We start from the raw sequence: 18,284 nt of genomic DNA on the forward strand, positions 1-18,284 counted from the left end.
AGTGTAATAGACATGGTCAATTGGGGTGTTGAGCGACTAAAAGTACAACTCATTTTTAAATAAGATTTCACAACTCAACTTGTTCAGCATAATCCTCATCCTAGACTTTGTGCCAGGCTGTTATCATCACACCTTTTAGGTGTTATTCTGATTGAACAATGGAGAATCTTCAACTGCATTCAGCATGCAGAGACTGAAGAGAGGGATCCTGTTTCACAGCAGGGAGCTCTATAAGCCGCCAGATACACTTGTCATGCCATAGTGTGTTGCCGGGTATTTTCCTACTGTCTACAACTTTCCCATCCCACTACTGCCTAATCAGTTTTAATTGACTTTAATTAGCATCTAGTAATTAATTTTGTTTTCTACAAATTATTTGTATGAATGGTCCCAGTGGGTGGCCTTGTTCATCTCGTTAGGGCCAATTAGTTGCAATTAACAAACACTAATGACACGCTTTTTTCCTTCCAAAACAAACAGTGCGTCCCCTGCCAGATTCCAGCGCTGCACAGAGACCTCTTGTGTGTGTGAGTGGTGCTGGGGGCCAACTCCCTGGGCCAGGCTCCTAATCAACACCCCTCCTGGAGAAACACAAACTCGCTAAGGGAACACGGATCCAACTTCAGTATACCTTGGAGGTAATTGCGTTCCCCTCTGGCCTCTTCATTGCCACCCACTGTTACATTTAGACTTTTAAGATCAGGTTCCCGAACAGAATAGCGAAGTCTTTATTCTAATTATTACAGAGGTCTGTGCTGAGAGGATCATTATTGCTGGATCTCTGTTTCTGCTGGGTTTTATTGCACTCATCCAAACACAATTTCCAAATAAAAAGAATATGAACAAAAGAATAATTCATAAATAATTCACTGGTATTGCACTGCAGTACAGAACCGCTTCAATTTTTGTGTCTCCAGTCCAGACTAGAGAACGGGTATAATTAAAGGCATGTCAGCTTCCTTAAGATGCAGGAACTTTTTTTTTTTTTTAAATAAAAAAAAAAGATGACACTTATCAAACGGTGATAAAACATGAAAACATTTCTGGCACTGAGCTTTGTCTAAGTTGACAGACCTATTAAGATTTATTTGATTCTTCTTTCAGAAAATATTACTTTTGCATAATTGTACAATGAAGTTTTCTTCTGAAAATCCAAGTTACTTTTGTGATATGACAACAGTCTTACACTCACGTTGATGAATATTTCTTCCTGCACTGCGACTGCAATTCTTCATTGCAAGGTTTTATCCAACATCACTGTGTAAAGTGATGCTTTATGATGCTTTTAGTGATGCTTTATGAATGAATGAATGAATGGTATTTATATGTATTTACAGTAGAAATATGATCAAATTCAACCCAAACATGGAAATAATGATGGACATTTTGTCAATTTAAGTTTAAGTTACTCACCCGAACATTTTCTTTTAAACTACTATGTTGTTTTATTCATTACCAAAAATAAATCTGAGTGTAAAACGGACATAAAGGCCAACGGTGATTTTTCAAATAAAATTATTTAAGGATGTATGAGTCCACCTGTGGACTAACTGTGACTTTTTACACAGTAATTTCTGTGCAGTAAAATTAAAAAAAAAAAAAAATTTGCAAGTCTGGGTTTCAACTCACTCTAGTTGTCATATATATTGCAATTAATGAAAACTTTGCATTTCATGAAGTTCATTATTCATGTTCCCATTGAGAAGATGAATTAAGTATATTACTATGAGCATTTAGTAAGAACATTCTTACATTAAGGAAGTGTTTGTATGGATCAATAAATCATGAATCCCTTATGCCCCTTCCATGATTCTCATTGATTTATTGATTTATTTGGTTGTCAATAATTGAGATCTACATGTAAAAGTAACATTTTAAACAACTACATGTTAAATTCGGAAATTGGCAGAGACACACATTGCAAATCAACATCACAGTCTATTCTTACAATACAAATGAACTGCAAAAAAGACGATTTCCTGTTTCAATATGAACTGCATGGTGATCTGCATGCCAAATAAAGTGGACAAAAAAAATCGTAATCATAATCATTTTTTCGCTTTTTTTTTTTTTTTTTGTACTTCAAGAAAAATGTTGCAAACCCACTCCAGTTTAATTTCGTTCTGCCGGGACCTCAGATTATCAGGGACTACCAGAACTGGGAGTCTGTGTGGGGGGACGCGCTATCTCCGTCCCCAGCTCACCAACACGGCGCGATAACATCTATAAGAGGCGGCCTATCGCCACAGATTATAACCATTAGTGATCCTTGTCCTTTCAGAGAAATGAAGAATTATGCGGGGCCACAACATTCATCTGCGTGAAAAGCCTGTGTTCGGCACGTTCATCCGTCCTGCGGGCATAGACCTGCGGATAATTTGTCACCTGCCACTGATTCCGTCTTACTCTCTGGCCTTCTCCAGAAGGAAATCATTCATTCACATGACATCATCATTGACTCTCAGTCGGCTATTCCTGAGAGAAGTTAGCTAATACTACATGATACAAAATAAAGACTATTATTGTCATGAGAAAGTTGGTGTTAATAATATATTACCTTGTGTTATTATAATTATTGTTTCTTTTAAACTGTACAGACAATATTCTGTAAACTGCTTGTATGAACATCAAGAGGAATGTTTCCTTGTGATTCTGTGCTTTCTTTTTTATTTTACAATGATGTGCAACTAAAACCTGCTTTTACAAGGTTTCTCGTGTTTGTATTTAAAGTTCTAGTTTCTCTTTTAACCCCATTTTACCTGAAACACAGCAGAAAATCTGTTTCTCATTTCATTTTAATTAAAAGTTCTGAGGTTTAAAACTACTTTTGCATGTGCACTCTGTTTGACATTTTTATTTGATCTTATTGCGTATTCATTCACGTGATACTAGAACTACATGTGGCGGAGTTGAATTTAAACGCTGCTGATTGGGTTTTCCCTGGAGCTGACGTCACGGCTTTCCTGGCCGTCAATAGGCTGCAGCTTTACAAGGTGCGCTCATTACAGCGTCCCTTTCGGACTGAGAGCTTATCAGAGGCGAAATGGGACACAAATGTGAATGCTGAGCGCGCTGACAGCATTTCATGGTTGTTTTTCTCCACTTTAGACAACACTGAGGATACTTCGCAATGATTTAATGCGAGAGACGATCTTTGAGTTTTCTTCTGTGCTTTCCCATAAAATCGGACCATCTTGCTATAATTTTCTGTCAGTAATTTTGCCCCAGAATTTGTCGTCTGATATTTTTGTTCAACATTTAATGTGTGGTGTGGAGCCCTTGTCCGGATGTGGATTGTTGTCCCGTGGAGCAGAAACCTCACGGATGGTGATGTAATCATTCTGAATCATTTGGATACAGTGGATTTCCTGGATCATATAAAAACAGTCGATATCGAAGTGACGTTGGAGAAACAGAGTTTCACTTCTCCCACGCTGGACTGGGAATAAGTGCTCAGACGATGATTAACTGTGCCAACTGCGAGAAGCCCATTCTCGATAGGTTCCTGCTCAAAGTTTTGGACAGACCGTGGCACATCAAATGTGTCCAGTGCTGCGAATGCAAATGTAGTTTGACAGAGAAGTGTTTTTCACGAGAAGGGAGGCTTTACTGTAAGAATGACTTCTTTAGGTAAGCATCGAAAATCTTTGTGGGTCAGTATATTAACAAAACAAACAAAAAAAAAGGAAGGGGGGAATCATAGCTGTTGGCATATGTCATCTTTTTTGAGCGATTTAGAATTAAGATACGTGGAAAAAGACAATCTGAGCTAAATTCGAAAAACTAGAAAAAAATTGCGTGTGAAATATGGATGTTGATCCGACAGTGATGAGGGCCTATATCCCAGTTAACCTTTATTGTTTACACTATGGGCACTCCTGCATATTTGCATTCAATTATTGGTGTTACGTGTGTTTTTAAAAGAAATTATAATAATTTCTTATTCAAACATTCGTCGAAAAAAACGGACGCTCCCCCCCCAAAAAAAAATAAATAAATTTGTTTTTATTATTTCAGCTACAAACAGCCAACTGTAATCGCCCACGTGATTGTGATGGACTTGTACTCATGATTACATCATATATGCACCTCATTATTTTTGTATGTTTTGTATGCAATCACCCTTTCGATTTATACAAGGACGTAGGTGATATTAAATGATAGCTGCCTATAAATAATTTCATATTCACTGGCTAGTTTCTTCATTTCTTTGTGGCCTACAGTGAAACAACTGAAGTCATTGTTGTCATATAATTAGAAATACATTGAGCTAAACGTCTAAAGCAGCCCTCCTCGGTGAAATATATGATATCATCCTGACTGTTGATTTTCCTCTTAAACAGGAGATTTGGGACCAAGTGTGGAGGTTGCGCACAGGGGATTTTACCCAGTGATCTTGTCCGCAGAGCCAAGAGCAAAGTGTTTCACCTGAACTGTTTCACCTGTGTGATGTGTAACAAACAGTTGTCCACCGGAGAGGAGCTCTACATCCTGGACGAATTCAAGTTTGTTTGTAAAGAGGACTATCAAAACAACAACGGGAAAGACACAATCCTCCTGTCAGGTGATTTCATGTGAACAATTATCGAAATTAGTTTGAACAATTCTCCAAAAAAAAAATAAAAGTAAAAATAAAAAATAGCACCCAATCCAAACTGACCTGTGTATTTTACTGTTTCTAGTTTCAGCTGGATATTCTTGACCACCTGTCATCCTGTAATTATTTAGGTCCAAGTAGCTAATTTTACTATTATAGTATGCTGTATCTTGTTCTCTTTTCCTCCTGACAGTAACAACATGCAGCGACCCAAGTCTGTCTCCGGACTCCCAGGACCCGCAGGACGACGGGAAGGACTCCGAAAACGGACATTTATCCGATAAGGACGCGTGCAACAACGAGAACGACGAGCAGAGCGCCGTCGGGAAGCGACGAGGGCCTCGGACCACCATAAAAGCCAAGCAGCTGGAGACCCTGAAAGCGGCTTTCGTGGCCACGCCGAAACCCACCAGACACATCCGAGAGCAGCTGTCACAGGAGACCGGTCTCAGCATGAGAGTCATCCAGGTAAAATGCTCACAGGGGAAAAGAAATAAACGGAAATAACGCAGTTTGGTCAATCCACATCCATTATCGGACACCTCGGTCTCCACAATGCCGAAAGGAGTATTGTGAGGATAAAGTAATGTGTGTAAAATTATACGCCACCAAACGTCTTGGCAAGCTGATGGTTTTTGTTTTTTTTATTCACCCCGTCTGTCTTTTCGGCTGAACTTTTTCAACCAAATTCTGGATTTCTTAATTTCTTAATCTTTACTCCCATTGCGCTCAGAAAAAAAAAAAAAAAAAAAACTTAAAATAGGACTCACTCAGCACTAATGTCAGTGGGAATTCTTAAAAAGCTCCTTTGATAAAAAAAAAAAATTAAAAAAAAATGTCCTGGTGGACAGATGCATCCTTAGTGACTCCGAAATGCATTAAAAGGTTGTTGTTTTTTTTCAGTGGGCTCAGTGGTCCTGAATTTAGTTTTTGCGCATGTCTTTTAGCACCAATCAAACCATTGCTCCAACTTCTAAAGAGACTGTTTTCTTTTTAAATGAAATTCGGGTTTCCCTCAGTTTTATAATTTTAAGGCGTCTTTTTTCATCCAACGTTGCAATTTAATCGAAATACCATTCACCAAGGAGTTCAGAAAAATGCTCCTGCAATAATTACGTCTTATCTTATTATTATATCTGCGATATGCTTTTCTGCTTGTCCCCTGCACGCTACTCATCTTTGTCACCATTTCCTTTTTTTTTTTTTTTTTTTTTTTAATTTGTCCTAAAGGTTTGGTTCCAAAACCGGAGGTCTAAAGAGAGACGTATGAAGCAGCTGAGCGCTCTGAGCGGCCGGAGACACGTGTTTTTCCGCAGCCCGAGGAGGATGAGGGCCCTGGGAGAGAGACTGGAGCCCGGAGAGCTTGGACACTTCTCTTATTATGGAGGTGAGATATGTTCTGATAACAGATTTCATATTTTAAATTGGTCATTCTTTAAAATACAGGCTGACTATACTCAATTAAATATCCTTCTTCACTATAATTCATATTGTCATATAAAATCCATAAACAAAACAGCTAAAAAGTTATATTCTTTTTGTCTATGTTTCCTTTAAATCCTGACAAAATCCTCACACTCATCTAAACGTTGCCATGAATGCAGATTATCCTGGTGAATACTACAACTCAGGGGGGAATTATGAGTACTTCCAAGGCCCACCATCCTCCCAGGTCCACACTCCAGCAGACCTAGGCTATGTGCCCTCCACAGTCCCAGGTGGCACCCCATTAGGAGCCATAGACCACCACCATCCGGGGCACCACTGTCACACCGAGGTCCAGTGTTTCTCTGACTCTGTCTCTCACCATCCCGCGGACTCGCCCAGTCCTGAGCCCAATGGACCGGGTTCCATTCAGAGCATCTCTAGTGAAATGTGTGGCCCCAGCACGCCCTTTACCACCGTGTCTCTCGGGGACAACGGATACACCAACCAGCTGTCACAGCCATCCTCAGAGATGAGCGAAGGCACTGTTTGGTAACCCAGCCAATGACGAACTACAAGGCACACTCGGATTTTGAAGTCAAATCAGTGCTTTTTTTGGTTCAAATTTTAAATGTTCCATTTATTTATTTAATTTATTTATCTAATCTATTTATTTATTTATTTGCATTTCTGTTACACTTTATTTAACTATTTATAAATGCCAATTGTTTATTGACTAGCCAATCAATAGATAGTTTGAAATAATCCATTTGAATCTGACTCATTCCCAGTGCTGGACCTTACTGATCAAGCAATAAACAAACACATTTATAGGCTGCTTTTACTGTTTACAAAACCTTTTCTGCCACATCCAGTACTGTGCAAAAGTTTTAAGCACTTGCAATGTCTTTTTTAGTGTTGTTGTTTTTTTTGTTTTTTTTATATCATGCAGCATACAAACAAATCCAAATATATTGTCAGTGTTAAAAAGAAAAAACGTCAGTGACAAGAAGAACAAGGAGTGCTGCCACAGACAATGTGGCCCCCCACAGAGTCTGGATCTCAACAGCATCAAATCAGAATGGGATTACATGAAGAGGCAGAAGCAACTGAGACAACCTAAGTCCTCAAAAGAATTGTGACAAGTGCTTCAAGATAATTGGAACAATCCACCTGCCGAGTATAAAAACAGTAGGAGAATTGGTGCTTTTTATTTTTTTTTAAAGGTAAAGTCTGGTCACATCAAATATAGATTTTTTTTTTTCTTTTTCTGTTCAGTGCACTTTTTATGACGTTAATTGATAAATAAAAACTATTCATGGCATTTATTTTGAAAGCATTCTCACTTTAATGCTTTTTTTTTTTTTTTTGCACAGCACTGTATATGACAATTGTCCTTAAAATTCTAATATGAAAGTGCATGTCAGTATTCTTATCAACTTTCAGTGTTTTGACGCACCGCACCCTCCATCCATGAGTTCAAGTGTAAAACATAGAAAGGATTTATGGTTTGATAATAGATTATGATTGTGATGTTCAACACATCTGACCAAAACCGTCTCTCAGGACCGTGGAAACATTCATTTTTGTATTTTTTTTGGTCACATCTTTTCTGAATTATTTGCCGTACAACGCGTTTGCCTTCAAAACAATATCTTTATAAATCGGAAAATTTTATATGAGAGAAAACTATTTGACTTTAACATGAGTCCAACCTTATATATAATAATGATGGACAATAATGTACAGAACAGTCACTTGTTTACCTACAGCTCCAGTGTTCAAGGGGGTTGAATTTCAGATGGACAAACCATTTAATGCAAACAAACCAAATTTTTGTAGCTGTTCTATTTATGTGGTCACTCACTGTGCTAGTTTGTATTATGTCCTCATTGCAAAAAAACAGAAAATACTAATAAATTATTGTCAAATGAAAGCTTGAATCTTTTAGTTGCATCACTTTTTTAAGTGGTCACTTATTCTAATTATCTGTGGGTGTCTGTCGTAAAACATTATTTCAAAATGTCAAATTATTTATACTGATTGTCTTTTACACTTTCAGAAACATTTCCCATTAAATATAGCTGATTTTTCGATTAAGGTTATGATGCCAACACACAACCATTTCCCGTAGTAAAACATGTAATGACGATTGTTATTTGTTAATCACTTTGGGGTGGAATATAGTCAACGTTCTTTCAGTGTTTCTTGATTTTGTAAATGTATAATGAACAGGGATTTGATCAGGTCCTAATCTTGATATGATTTTTAACTAGACCACTAAATCACCTGAGGGGATCCTTTAAGGAACAAATATGTATTTACAATACGCAGTTTCACAGTGTTGTAAGTTATAGTCATAAACACCCTCCTGTGGAATCTTTAAATAATTGGACAATTACTAATCTATAATTATTAAGAATAATATTCAACTGATAAGAGACAATAACTTGATAGCATTTCTATTAATTTACTTAAAATGATGCAAAAACTTACATTCCTAAATGTCTTAAACTGATTGTGAAAAGCTATTGATTTTCCCTAATTTAGTTCAGCATTGAGTATTTACTATTTTCAGACTCGTAAATGAGGAGATTTACATGAAATTCCATTGAGACATTTGCAGGATTTGTATTTGCTGCTGTAGCATCAATACAACTCGAACTGCTCAGGTAATCTAGGAGACATTTAGACCTAAATTTGTACCAGTCACAGTTTGTTTTCTGTTCTCCTTATCCAAATCAATATATGGTAATGTTCAACAAGCAAAGGGTCATTTCAGAGACAATTTGTTTCACTGGAAAGTGATCAGTGCATATGACACATTGTTGCGTGTTTTTGCAACTGTGTTTCAATATTATGCAAAGGGATAGTCTAATCCATCTAATTGTCCGTGCAGTTATTAACAATAGGATTTTGTGAGATGTTAAGTGAGGCATCTCTAAGCAAGGCCAATGACAGGGTGATGATTTTTGAGTCAAGGAACAGTGAGAGCAGCATAAAGGGGGACAGAACGAATGCTGAATATCGAAATACTGAGCAGTGAAGCATGAGACTGAAGGAGCAGATTAGTGGAGCTGATTGGGGGAGGGGTAGAAGAGACAAGGAGGGTCACAAACCATAAACTGCGGGAAAACATGGATGTGGATGTGGATTTTCAATTCCTCTTCTGGTGGTATGTTTTTAAGATTCAGTTTAGGTTTGCCATCTTATCAGTTGGTTTCAAAATTTCAAATTTGGTGAGGGAGGCAAGCGTGGAAAAGAAAGCTGGAAGTTGTAAAAGCAAGCTGCAGCTATGATGGAGAAGATCCCTCTTTAAATCTAATGAATTAACCAAAATCAACAGAGGGAGGTTTGCCCCTTTGATGCTTCACTGAATTTGACTGTAAAAGATTTACTTCCTTTCATTTCCCAGATAGTCCAGGAGCCAACTTCTGATCTGGAGTCAATCCTGTAATGTATGGAATATGACATAACTTGGTGTGTATATTGTTATACCAGATAGGCGTTACAGTAGTTCACAGGGAAAGAGAGGACCCACAGGCACAGCAGCAATAGATGGAGCTTTTCACAAATTAAAGTCTTACTGACAAGGTCAAGAAGAGCATACAGAGCATAAGAAAAACACAGTTGGTTAGGGCTAAGTGCAAAAAGGCACTATGGGGTCCATAGATAATCACGAGTGGGGAAACACACAAGCTCAGGAAGTGAAGTAAACCAACACCCGGGGATAGCGTGATTAAAATGTTAAGCAGGAAATACAATAAACCTAAAGGCAGAACTTTCCATACGGAGGACAGAACTTACAGCTGCTTTTAACTGAAGCAGATAAGATAGCGAGATAAAATCCTGAAGTAACTTTCGCTACTTATTAAGACTTTACATACAAAAATGTTGAAGCAACTTGGCATGGTTAGTGTTTTTATTTTTACCACACTTATGGTCGTTAGATGAAATGCAATAAATTTGAGTTCTGTTCGGTATTTCATTTTTGTTGCCAGCTGCTGGTCAGTGTGATGAATATCCTGACGTGTTACTTCTACTTGTCGACATAATTCAGTTAAAGTTGCATCATCATCATCATTATCAACAACATCAGGTGTGGTAAAGGGATCGCCATAAGGCTATTGGAATGGTGATTATGCAGTAACATTAAATGTATCACTTAAATTATCCCCAATAAAAAAATTGCAATTAAAGTTTCAAGTATGATAAATGTGTAAATACCAAACTCTTAATTTTGTGGATTAACTAAAGCCTACAATGTTTAGACATCCCCTTCTCTGTAGGCGATAATGTTATGCTGCTAATGTAATCCCTGTTTATCTCAACAAAACGCTTTGATGAAGAGAGAGATTTGCAAGTTAAACACAAGGCCAGCAAATCAATTTAAATCTAGCTGACAGCGATAAAGGCAACAGTTGGATATACCATGAAAAATAAAGGTTACTGATCCTCTGAGGAGTGATTTGTACACCACAGAACTAATTTAACTGCTTTCAAAGGCGTGGATCCTGAAATACTGGAAAATCAATCCTAAATCACACTTTCCAAAACTGCTGTGCAAGAAATCTGAGTTGTATTTTACATATTGTACGTGATTAACACCAAAGTTTTCAAAGAAATAAAAGGTAAAAAAACCAAAAAAACATTTTAGACAGCTGAGGGTCTTTGCTGATCCCCACTCATGGATAGACGGTCACTTTGAGCAATATTGGTGAACACTGACACTTGAGATGGGTTAAATGCCTGCATCTTATTGGTCTTTACAAAACAAAACACTGTTCTAAGAGACTGTATCATGATATAACGTTGGCAACCATCTCAATTACACACAACAAAGTATTGCAATTAAATATCATAAATGTCCCATTTTCATAGGTTGTCTAAACATCTACAAACTGAGAGGAGACAAGAACAATAGGACAAATATTATAACCGAGTAGCACTTTATTCTAATTTGGAGATAGATCCTTTTTACTCTCTAATCTAAATTTTATTTGAACTTCGATTGGGCCTTTTCCGTCGTTGCTGTTTCCTTTTAGTCGCTGCTCCAATTCTCTAATTTGACTCTTTCTTCACTTTTTGCTCCAGGCTTGGTAGTCCACTTTCTGCATGAAAATCATTCACACATACAATTTTATAATCAATGCCCACAGTAATAGGATTCCTCTGGCCATGGGCAATTAATACAGCCCCCCCCCCCCCCGTACCCCCCTCCGCCACCACCCCTCCGCCCCCACCCCCCTCCTTGTACTGATCTCAAAGCTACGAGACATTGGCTTCTCCTCATTTACATATTTATTGCATTGGACTCAAATCTGGCGAGTGATTGATGTGGAGCCTGCCTCCTGAATTTTTAGCGGCCCATTATTATGAAAGACATGGAAGGGGGCTGCGGTACGTCAGTGTACTTTTGATTAAAGTTGAAGAGGACAGAATCACGAGTGTTCCCCACCTACTTTCTTTTCCTAAGGTGCCTGATCTGTGAGGCCAATAGCCGAGAAGATTTCAGCACTTTACAGTAAATCATTCACACAAAAAACAAGGCCAATTGGCTTGTTAAGATTTGAATCAGTGTTGCTGTTCATTTTTAGCGCAAGTAACGACTATTAAATTCATTTCCATTTAACATATTTTTTAGTCACTTTGGGATATTTGGAAAGCGTTTTTAATTTGGACTCGTATTTATTTTTGTATAATTTTTACTTGATGAGAAAGTGATGTCCCACTATTGTGACATACATTGAGAGACAGCTGCCGGTGTTGCTTATAATAACAACAAGATAACATGGTTGTAAGCATGAAATCAACAATCTATGACCTTGCTTTTCATCAAAGGGCTTCACATAGATAACAAAAGGAATCCAAAAAAAAAAAAAGATCACGTGCAATGTAATCTTCTAAGACGCCATGCCAATTTTGTGGCACCGAGAGATATTTGGTCCCCAGCTGGTTTTACACAAACCATCCATTTCCACATGGAGTTCCTTCAGGTAGTAGGAACACTGAGACAAAGACGTGACACGCAGAAGGTTGATGTTTCTCTCATTTGCATTCAGGCGTGTAATGTTCCAGGACTGAAAAAGATCTGCTCCGCAAAATGTACGTGTGCATGTGTGTGTGTAATGGGGTGCACGAGCAGGGTGGAGGTGAGGGTAAAAGGGGAGGGGGAAGGGGGGGGTCCATCGGCTGTGGTCCATGCCATCTCTGCTTTGTACTCTGATGATCTTTTCCTTTGTGCCGCCGCAACAGGAACACCTAGTTTTGATCAAGTGTTTGATAAAGTGTAGTGGATGAAAGCTGCGTTCTTCTGCGCCTGTTTTTCGCTCGAAGCAGCAGGTTTGAAATCCCTAAATGAAGGAAACACATTTACTCCAGTAGCTCAGCTGAATCTAAATTCATATGAGCTTCATTAGCTGCACATTCACCTGAAATGTGAGCCTTCTTGCAGCCAAAGTGATCCAATGTCACAACATTTGCAGGTTTTGCAACGCTACAAAGACAACAGCAACGCCAAAGCAATACTTATATCTGCCATGTAAATTGTCACTTCACCGAGAGTGTTCTTCCTTTACTTCCTCCGGAATCCTTCTGGGTACGCGACTGATTCTCAAACTTTTAAGCTATTTTATCAGTCTGATTTAGCTGTTCTAAACCAATGCTGTTACATGGCACCACTATGAGCTATGTTGTGAAGCCCAGTGATTTCCCTGGTTGGCTGCCTTTGTCCTTCAGACACAGAGGACACTGGTCACAAATCCATCCATTTCACAGGAACTACAAGAAGCAGTAAACCAACAGTTCCTTGTGGAGTTGTCTTTCCACGCCCCACTGATATGTCCGTCATACACACATTTCATTGTGGCGCGCCTCCCGAAACAGGCCACTGCTGGACTCGTGTTTGCATTCAGCTAAACTCCTGTTAACTGTTGTGAACACCAAAACTCATAATGAGTAGTGAGCATGCGTGAATAGTAGACTGGGTGTTGTTCAGTGTTCGCTAAGTTTTCTCTTAAAGCCGTCAATCAATCAGTACTTACGTAAGATAAAGTGATGAGCTCACAGGAACATAAATAAGATCCGTTGATGTATTACATTGTGGTGTACGTCAAGTGTCTGCTGGCTGTGAAAATGATAGAAAACCAAAGAAAAGAAAACCAGCCCAGACAGATTACGACCTGCACAAATTGATAAAGTTCCTCTGTTTCAACTTATACAAGTCTCATGTTAAAACACCCTATTTCACTCTGATCAAGGTCATTTTGGTAACATCTGTAAATTGTAGCATCTATCTAATTGTCAGCACTGTCCAGTAATTGTATTCACTGTGCAATCCTAAATTATACAGTAATAACAACAAAAAAAGCATATTATGGAATAAGAATAGCGAGGTAGATAGTTAAGTTATTATCCATTGTACAATGGTTATATACATAGTATATAATCCTTGTTTTAATTAGTATAAAATACAATACATATATTTATAATAAATTTAGTTCTTAAATCATTCACAAGGAACTGCGAAAGGTACTTTGATGGTAATAAAAATGACCAAAATTATGGAAAAAAACCTGTTTCCATCTTTCGGTTGCCGGGCCAGTGAAAATATATGGGGGGGGGGGGGGGAACCTCTGACCTGCTTGTTAAGTGGGCCAATGGGTAAAAATGTTACACTGAACACTGAGATCTTGAATATCTGTTGCAATTTTTATGGCGATCTGTTCAACAGCTGTAAAGATATTTCACAAATGTCAGCAGCGCTAAAGGAGAAGTCAGGGGGATCAACAAAGTCAGACGAGTCCCTCCCTCTAGAGACCATAAATGTCTGCACAACGTTCATTTGGCCAAAGTGAGAGACCGACAGGCCGACCTTACTGTCCACAGAGCCACGTTTCAGTGAGGTGTTGCTGACCTGGCCTTGCCTACTCGCCCGGCGTGCCACGTGGACCTGCCACCGCTCCTATCATTTCCATACCAGCCAATGACATACATTGATAATTGCGATGTATGACCAAAGGTGTGGCACCTTGGCTGCTGACCTTTCCACAATCCCATACTGGGCAACCTTCACCATCTCTCGCCACCCCTCCCCTTTATCCACCAGCCTCATTCTGGTGGGGGTGTGGAGGGGGGGGGCACCTTCCCTCTCCCCCCTCCCCCTCCACCCCGCCTCCTCCTCATCCTCATCCTGCCTCTAGTAGTTGGCTCGATGTGCGCGCCTCGCCACACTCCAGTGGCTCCATGAATTTTAATGTTGGAATGGAGGGAGGAGGAGGCGGAGGGGAGGCGGAGGGGAGGGGAGGGAAGGGAGGGAGCTGCACGGTACAGGGAGCAGCTTCACCTGGTCTGCATTGCACAGCTATAAGGGGCTTTGTGCATATTAAGCTTCATACTGGATAAGCTATGTTTCTCTTGTTTTAATATCTGTGACAAATATTGTCATGAGCAGGAGTATTATGGGACAGATCACAAGCTAGCATTTCGTGCAAGCAGCTACAAGTGTAATGTGTATTCCCTTTTTGAAGACAGACACAAAACATGTATGTCAAGTGAGATCAAGAAGATTAAAATGTTTTGCTAGTGATGGGCTCTGGAGTTCACACCCGTGTCTTCTGCCTGCTCGTGAATTAGTCCTCGACTCTGCCATCCGCATATTAAGCCAACATTTACACACGTTACGGTTCACAAGAAGGCGGAAGACCCAAATGCACAAAATTGAGGCAGTAAGTAAAGCAAAGCGAGCGTGACTCACAAAAAAAAAAAAAAAAAAAAAAGACCAGTTCACAGAAAATAAGACCGTTCAACCAAAACATAGGATGCAGGCTGGAGCAGAATCCAAAAGATAGTCTGTGACTGAAAACACGGATTGGAAATTCCAACAAGTTTCAACGTAGCGATCTGCCAACAGGGAGGTAACCGGGCTGGACTATGCAGGTATATACACAACTCACGGTGGAGGGTACAGAAGCTAACTAATACGTGACAAGGGCAGGAAGCACAGCACACATGGACACTGAAGGTGCAGGATTCCAAAAATACAACAGGATATCGAAAAAGAAAGTCAGAACGTCGTGTGAAGATTCAGGCAGAATTCAAATGCTTACATTATGTGGTGATGATCACTGCCTGCTGTAATCTTTGACCCCTGCTGCTGACTGACAGGCTGCCTTCCTACCTCCTGGCTAAGTACAACTCAGCATTAAAAATACAATAAATCGCTCATTTCAATGTCTGATCTATACATGAAAATTGCTTTTCAGAAAATCACTTTGCACCCCATTATATAAACCTATCAGACATCGTAACTCATGAAGGCCTGAAATGGATGGGGCAAATCCCACTAAAGAGCATCACCAACATAAAAAACGAATTCAAACAAAGTCATTAGCGTGTCAACAATGTTTTACTTCCTATTACAAGGTTGAGCTGCACTCGAGCTGGACTGGGATTCATGTATATTTGATCAAACTGTATATATTGCATATATACATGGCAGCGTTGTTCTGGGTACTAAATTTAATGTCTGCTCCTACTTTTGCTTCAACGTGTGACGTCAGCTGCCTGTAATGAACAGGCAAATCAAGTGTTATCCTCAGCCCAAATACATTTAATTAACGCAGAGTCTCTGTGTACCAATTATAACAATTACTTTATCAATTTATTCTTGAGATGTATGCGCTTTCATAAAGTGCTGTGAACAGAATTTGTTCCAAAGTTTTAAAAAAAAATATGTTTCAACTCGGGAAATTTCAGAAATATTAAGCAGGCTTCATACTGGAGGAATATCGGGCTGATTTTGGGCGCAATATTGGCCTCTCCCATCAAACGTGGAAGCCCTTCAGAGTTGATGCTGGTCTGAACTAATTATCTGCTCTGCAGTGCGAAGGGTTTACTGACATAATCTTAATGTTAACGACAGAACATAAGCTGCTCCACAGCAGCATAAAAGAAACGCCTACTCACCAATCAATTCTCATGGAAAAAGGCATCACTAATCGTAGAAGATCCCGTGGAGCTCAGTGCGTCGACACACAGGGTGTCTGTGGAGAGAAATAGTTTTTCAGAGACCGGCAGACAGCTCTGGCTTTTCCTGACAATTTCTACACGAGATCTAGATTCCATATCGTGGTGCTTTTGCACACCAATATCGCCCTACAACAGAGACAGATTTCAGCACTTAAGTCTTGTACTTGTTGAACTTATAATATGAAAGCCTGGGTGCTCCTTTGAATTACGTTTGTATATTCATTTTCTTATTGCTCCCCAGTCTGTTTGACACAGCCAGGGCTGCACCTGAAACAAAAAAGCTTAAAATGGTTATACACTCCATAAGAGTACATCTAATCAACACACACACACACACACACACACACACACACACACACACACACACACACACACACAAACAATCGGTTAAAATCTGTTATAAGGTCTGTGATCGCCCACATTTTTAATACACACAATATAAGATTTGAAAATCCTCTCGAGTGCACCAGGCGAGTTAAATGCAAATATGTTTGTAGGTCAATGTATACTACATAAAATTGCACTTTAAAATAGATATTTGATATAATAATAAAACCATTATTATGAAAAAAGTGGTACTCTTTCAAGAAATGTACTGCAAGTACACTCACATTTAACACCCATTCATACCATACAATAGGTATGGAAATATATATGCTATTTTCTGTTGGGACAGTGTATTGTTTAATTGATTAAGGATTGGAGATTAAAGATATGGCATTCTGCATATACCTTGTGGTAGGAGAGGCTTTTGACCCTGAGGTAATCTACTTCCATCCCAGACTGGCGGGGAAAAAAAAAAATCTACCAGTTACTCATAAAACACATCTGAAAAGCATCTCAGTGCGACTGGGCTGCTATGCATTTCCAGAGTGGTTGAAAATATAAAAAGGCAGGCGGGCAGGCGGGCAGGTGGAGATGAGATGAGCTCTTCAAAATCCTCTGCCTGGAAAGAGGGCTAACAGCTGGGGCCTGGCACTCCCTCTGTGTCGGTCTTCTCTTTGTCACGGGCAAAAGACTCTTGTTTTCAGGCAGTAATCAGACAGCCCTGGGGTTCTGTAAAGACCCTGTTCTCTTTTCCTCTCAACTGTTGCATACACCCTGCTAATTGGAATCCTGCAACTGGGTCACAGGCATTGTCTCTCAAGTGCTGTCAAGACATTGAGACGCGTGAATGTGGAATTACGGTTGCCTCAGATGCATGATTGAGTCTCCCCTCTGCGCTATCTTAATGCCTTCATTTCAGTCTCATCACAGACACTGATTTTCTCCCTTTTTTCCCATTAATATTTCTTGCCGTTCCCTTCTTCGTTTTTTTTTTTTTTTTTGTCACAGTTCTGCCTGAAACCAGCAGTCACTGCGACTTGGCAGTTGGAACATGAAAAGAAATAACTATTTTGTTCCTTAATATATTAAACGTCGGTATTTCTTTTGACCAAGACAGGGAGAACACAGCCTTTCAAGACTGTTAATATGACTAAATGTATCTTATTAGAAATCAGAAAATTTGGTCCACATTGTTAGCTAAAGAAGGAACATTATGTACTTCCCTGCAAGTTTCACGAACCGATCAAGTTCCCTTCACTCCAGTGGTTGAAGAGGAACCTGATCCTGCAGTTTGTCAGTGATTAAAAGCAGAATTAGCCAGCAAAGCATGCCACCACAAATGAGCAAAACCCTCTGGGAGACCAGAGAGACCAAGCAAAGGCACATTTCCAATTATACTGCCAAATGACTCATTTTCTTATTGGGCCTTCTATAATTGTGGTGGGTATTGGGTGCATGCAACTCAATTTGTCTTACATATTTGTTGGTAGGATGGTAATAGAGTTGACAGCCAAGGGGATGATATGAAAGAATGAGACAAAAGAAAGAAAAAAAAAAAAAGAAAAAAAAAAAAAAAGGACGAGATAGATCCCTCAATATTTGTTTGATCTGCTTCATCCTCCTTAATACTGTTGAAGTTTTAAAGCCAGAAATAAAATACCACTGTAATCATCTGTGGATTGAGGAATGGGAAGACTATCATTTTCAAGTAATCAGAAAATGTCTCTCCCGAGTAATAGACTTTGTTCAGACTACTGAAATTAATGAGGCTTCCTGTGATGTGATTATCTATCCCCAGGATCATCAATATATAAAATAATTGACAAATTAAATTAGTGCAAATTCTTGGAAACTTTTACTTTTGGTGAACACAAATAGAGATTTCGAAGTATTTGTACAAACACAC

At 39.2% G+C, this 18,284-nt stretch overlaps 1 protein-coding gene across 1 annotated transcript; it reads left to right on the top strand.

The window, feature by feature from the left end:
- The first annotated feature begins 3,076 nt into the window (after positions 1 to 3,076).
- On the top strand, positions 3,077 to 7,925 carry LOC138195961 (LIM/homeobox protein Lhx1-like). Its single transcript, XM_069145615.1, has 5 exons — positions 3,077 to 3,630; positions 4,344 to 4,564; positions 4,791 to 5,065; positions 5,828 to 5,984; positions 6,202 to 7,925. The coding sequence occupies exons 1-5, from the start codon at positions 3,461 to 3,463 to the stop codon at positions 6,576 to 6,578; spliced, it is 1,200 nt and encodes a 399-aa protein (XP_069001716.1). The 5' UTR covers positions 3,077 to 3,460; the 3' UTR covers positions 6,579 to 7,925.
- The last annotated feature ends 10,359 nt before the right edge of the window (positions 7,926 to 18,284 follow it).

This window comes from Embiotoca jacksoni, unplaced genomic scaffold (genome assembly GCF_022577435.1).
Source record: "Embiotoca jacksoni isolate LCO1_2020_lvr unplaced genomic scaffold, fEmbJac1.0.p SCAF_13, whole genome shotgun sequence".
In the NCBI taxonomy this organism is placed as follows: Eukaryota; Metazoa; Chordata; class Actinopteri; family Embiotocidae; genus Embiotoca; species Embiotoca jacksoni.

Coding starts and splice junctions, on each gene's coding strand:
- LOC138195961 (XM_069145615.1), top strand. CDS start 3,461: ATGATTAACTGTGCCAACTGCGAGAAGCCCATTCTCGATAGGTTCCTG. Junction 3,631..4,343: donor TGTAAGAATGACTTCTTTAG/GTAAGCATCGAA, acceptor CCTCTTAAACAG/GAGATTTGGGACCAAGTGTG. Junction 5,066..5,827: donor TCAGCATGAGAGTCATCCAG/GTAAAATGCTCA, acceptor TTTGTCCTAAAG/GTTTGGTTCCAAAACCGGAG.